The sequence below is a fragment of the Harpia harpyja genome, chromosome 1 (genome assembly GCF_026419915.1).
Source record: "Harpia harpyja isolate bHarHar1 chromosome 1, bHarHar1 primary haplotype, whole genome shotgun sequence".
Lineage (NCBI taxonomy): Eukaryota > Metazoa > Chordata > Aves > Accipitriformes > Accipitridae > Harpia > Harpia harpyja.
The window spans coordinates 12,926,401-12,931,093 of record NC_068940.1 but is presented as its reverse complement, the minus strand read 5'-3'; the positions used below and the strand labels follow the sequence as shown (position 1 = coordinate 12,931,093).

Here is a 4,693-nt window from a genome sequence, read left to right as displayed (position 1 = left end):
ACCATAAAATAGATACTACTTTGAGAAAGTAAAGTAGTAGTGTTGTATTTTATCTAAAGAATCTTGAACATACTGTAAGTACTAAGCACTATTACCTACACATCACCTATTCACTTTTCTTCTTTCCAGCTCGGTAATTTGAAGTACCACAAGCCTCGGACAGGTGGGTCATGAGGTCTCACTTCCAGGCTCAGGTAAGAAAGCGCCTGCATTGCAACCTGTTTTCATCAAAGCGAATGCTAACGGGCGAGTGGCCCAACATTGTCGTCCACTGCTCTGTTACAGCCACCGGCAGGTCGGGAGCGATGGTGAAAGCAGGTGAAGCTGGTGCCTTCCCAGCCAGCGGTCATATGCAGGACGAAGACCATCATGCTGCTCCTCCTCCTTGCGCTGCACCGCAGACTTCAGCTGAGTTCACTCAGGAGCACGCTGTGTCGTTTAGTACCACGAAGTTGAGGCTGGTTAGTTCAAAGAGCTTAAACAGTGGCATGCCAGCTCACTTGGACCGGACTAGGTGAAGGAGCGCTCCTGTGAAGAGTTCAGCCAACAGCCTGCCGAAGGTGGCAGCTTGCAGCAGAGCGGTGGTGACGAGCAGTCGATGGCAAACTGGCATTGGTCATGTTTTCCATTAGCACAGCCGGTGCCAGCAAGAATGTTTGTCTTTGTTCCTCTTCTTACAGTGCTCTAAACCAAACTGCTAACAAATGTTGAGTGCAAGACCAGAAGCTAGAGGAGTCGGATTATTTGGCACTTTTAAGTAACCATTTGCTGTTCAACTCTTTGGTCGGGGTGTAATAAGAACATCCTCACGGCAACGTCCGCTAAGGAAACCGTTTAGTGATGTTTCTGCTGCTTTGACATTTATTCCTCTGCGAGACCCAGACTGCACACCCAGTTGAACTGCACTGTATTCACCCACGTTGTTGGGAGGCTGCTTTTTGGCAACCAGACTGATGCTAAAAATAAAACAAACTATGCAAAACAAACAACCCCCCCCCCGATAAATCCATAGTGGGAGCGTATTGCTTCAGAAAGTACTGTGTTGTTTGCATACGCTTTTTAGCATCTCTTCCGTGAGGAAAAGAATAGAGGTACATTTAATAATGTAGTATTTTTGCAATCATCCGCGCAAATCACCCCCAGACAATAGCAGTGGCACGCACGAAGTATAGAATTAAGTTTGGAAAATTCTCAGATACGGATCTCACCATACTGAAAATAAGTGTGTCTTGTTATGAGGATGCTGTTTACTACACATCATGCTCAGAAAAATGAAACTGAGAGGGATTCTAATTCTCTTTATTTGTTCAAAGGTAAAGCCTGTAATTTTTTTTTCCTCCTTGATTTTTTTTTTTTTTTTTTTTGCTCTTGAACTGGGAACTTTGGAGACAGTCTGACCTTCAGCAAGGGTGCGTGTGCGCACGTGTGTGGCTCCCGAGCCTTTGGACTTGATTTTCCAGAAGTTAAGAGTACCGCTGGCAGCAAGTGTGGGTTAAAAAAAAAAACGGTTAGAGAGCTTTGCTTGCAAAACGTATCGTGCTTTAAAAAGTCAACGCCTTCGGTGTTCCTTTTACCTTTGGGGTTTCGTCCTCGAGCTGGGGTCTCGGCGCTCTTCTCTGCAGTTAGGATGGGTGGAAACCAACGTAAGCCTGAAGGCCGGGGGGTGCGTGTGTGTGTCCCACAGCCCCCGGGCTGCGGAAGGTGGCGGCTCGGCGAGGGGCGCGGCGGCCGGGCAGGACCCGGCGCGACTCCGGCGCATCTCCGACGGGTGGAGTAATGCTGAGGAGGAGGAGGAGGAGGAGGAGGAATTCCTTACTGCCGTGATACCGAGGGACAGCCCGCGACCCCGCGCTTCCCCCCGGCCCGCCTCTGCGGGCGCGGAGCCTGCCCCTTCCTCCCCGTCCCTCCGCCAAAGCCCGTACGAGGGCCGGCAGCGCTGCCCGCGGCTCCCTCTCGCTCTCCCTCTCTCCCCCGCGCCGCGGTGACGGCGGCCCGCGGGCGGGAGGACGTGCGCGCCCGCCCGTCGCGGCCGCTGCCGTTTCCGCGTTGCCCGCCCGGCCCGGCAGGTCCCGCCCCAGCCCCGCGGGGAGGCTCCGGGCCTGGCGGCGGGGGGGCGCGCCGCCCCCCGCCCGGGGCCTGCGGCGGGGGCGCCGGATAAAGCGGTGCCGGCCCGTCCGCCTGCCGCCACAGGGGGCGGCCGGGACGGGCCCAGCGGGGGCGCCCCGCCATGGCGAGCCCCGCACGGCCGCGGCAGGAGCTGGCGGCGGCGGCGGAGGAGCGGCGGCTCCGCGGCGCGGCCCCGACGCTGCCCCGCGACGCCAAGCGGGAGGCGGCGGGGGAGCGGCCGGTGCCGCTGGAGCTGCGGCGCGGCGGGCGGCCGCCGTCCCCCGGCGCCGGCGAGCGGCGGGAGGAGGGGGAGGAGGAGGAAGAGGAGGAGGAGGCGGCGGCGGCGGCGGCGGGCGAAGACTGTTGCGGCAAGTGCAAGAAGCGGGTGCAGTTCGCCGACTCGCTGGGGCTGAGCCTGGCCAGCGTCAAGCACTTCAGCGACGCCGAGGAGCCGCGAGTGCCGCCCGCCGCCCTGTCCCGCCTGCAGAGCCCGCCCGCCGAGGAGCGGGACCCGCCGCCGGCCGGCGGGGACCCCCCGCCGCCCGCCCTGCGCCTGGTGCCCGACTTCCCCGACGGCGGGGAGCCCGGCGCCGAGCGGCTGCGGCGGCAGCGCGTCTGCCTGGAGCGGCTGGGGCGGCCGCCGGCGCCCGCCGACGTGCGGGGCACGGTGCGAGTGCTGGGCTGCCCCGGCCCCAAGGAGGTGACGGTGCGCTACACCTTCAACGAGTGGCTCTCCTTCGTGGACGTCCCGGCCGCCCCGCTGCCCCCGCCGCCGGCCGCCGCCGGCGACCCGCCGGCCGAGCGCTTCGGCTTCGCCCTTTGCGTCCCGCCGAGCCTGCGGGAGGGCTCGGCCCTCCACTTCGCCATCCGCTACCGCAGCCCGCAGGGCGAGTACTGGGACAACAACGGCGGCCGCAACTACACGCTGCGGTGCTGCGGCTGCCCCGGGGGGAGCTGCCGCTACTGACGGCGGCCGGGCGCGGGGAGCCCCGGGGAGAGGCCCCGAGGGGGAGCCCCGAGGAGGACGAGCCCCGAGAAGGACGAGCCCCGAGGGGGACGAGCCCCGAGAAGAACGAGCCCCGAGGACGACGAGCCCCGAGGAGCCGGGCGGGCAGGGGGAGGCGGCCGCAGCCCCCCCAGCCCGAGGCCCGTCCCCGCAGGGCGACAGCCAGCGCGCCGAGGGGCCCGTCCCGGAGACTACCCGAAGTCTGGTGGTTTTGAAGCCGGCGCTTCGGTTTTGCCAGCGAAACACGGATGTGCGTGCGTAGGCTCGCATTGCTGTGGCTTGTGGAATCGTTTTCCCTTTTTTTTTTTTTTTTGTTTTTTCGTTTTTGGGAGAGAACAAGGAGACTGCGTAGCGTGGGTTTTGCTGTTCCCCTCTTGAAGTGAATTATTTTGGAGGTCTTGGTTTGGGCTTGACTTCACCTACCGCATTAGTGCGAGAGGCACGGAGAACTTGTGTGAAAACTTGGTGGCGTGTTCGCTACAGATTTAACTTACCATCCCATCCCTGTTTTCCCGTTCTCACATCCATTTCAAAGACATAGTACTGCAACAGCAATGGTGTGCTTTGTCTTTTATTATTTTTTTAGTTCAATGGACTCCATAACAATACGATTCACTGGTGTGAGCACCTGTCAAGCTCATGACAGGCTTGCGTGCCCGTCCCACCTCTGCCGTGCCTGTGGTGGCTCTGAACAACAGGCAGTCTGCTTTGGGGCTGGAGCCGGGGCTGGACTGGGCTGCTCTGGTTTTTGTCATTCAGCACACTTTGATACCGCTCCCTGCCTTCCCCAGGCTTGTGTGTAGATCCCGTCTGGCTAATAGCGGCCAACAGGGACTTCTGCAAAAATGTTTTCGCTTAAAATAGACTGGTGACTTCTTTTCACACAATTGACAAGTCTAAAACCGGGACAAAGGAGGAGTTAAAATATTTGCTGATGCTGGGTTTATCAGGAGAACTTTGGTAACACCTTTGAGTAATGCACTGTGAAGTAGAAGATGGTGTCCGTCACACACGGTTCTGTACTTTCAGATTTGGGGAGCGGTGACTGATTTGGATGACCTTCTCACTGAGGAGAGGCAATGCGATACAGAGAGGGTGTCCTCGGTCATGAATGAAAACAAGTGCCTTAGTTCAGCTCTCCTTATGTTACATTTTGCACCACATTTCTCAAGTATTTATAATTTATTTGGTTTATTTTGCTACATATTTTTCAGTATTTGTATGTTGCTGGGAAAGGGGTGTGTTGTGCACACAGTTGGACTTCATAGCGCTGGACACTTGAAATGATTTCTATAGTCCTCACTCTTGCATTGCAAGCCTAGAGGTTGACTACTACTGGTGTCCCAAGTTCTGAAATTAAGCAAAAAGTACCAATGCAAATGGGTTTGTAAGAATAAAGAAAGCTTTAAAAAAGTTAAAAAGCTCACCATTACAAATCTTTTTTCTGGATAGCAAAACCTAACAGGGTACTGGTTACTTTTGCAACCTGGTTGTGCCCCTCCCCTAACGTGTGCGGTGCAGAGGGCATCAAGCTGTTAGCGTGCCTCACTAGCACCAGGCCCGTCCATAAGCAGCATTTCA

General features: G+C 57.7%; 1 protein-coding gene across 1 annotated transcript; it reads left to right on the top strand.

Moving 5' to 3' along the window:
* The first annotated feature begins 1,535 nt into the window (after positions 1-1,535).
* Positions 1,536-3,112, top strand: PPP1R3G (protein phosphatase 1 regulatory subunit 3G). The gene has a single exon (XM_052779466.1). The coding sequence runs from the start codon at positions 2,228-2,230 to the stop codon at positions 3,071-3,073; it is 846 nt and encodes a 281-aa protein (XP_052635426.1). The 5' UTR covers positions 1,536-2,227; the 3' UTR covers positions 3,074-3,112.
* The last annotated feature ends 1,581 nt before the right edge of the window (positions 3,113-4,693 follow it).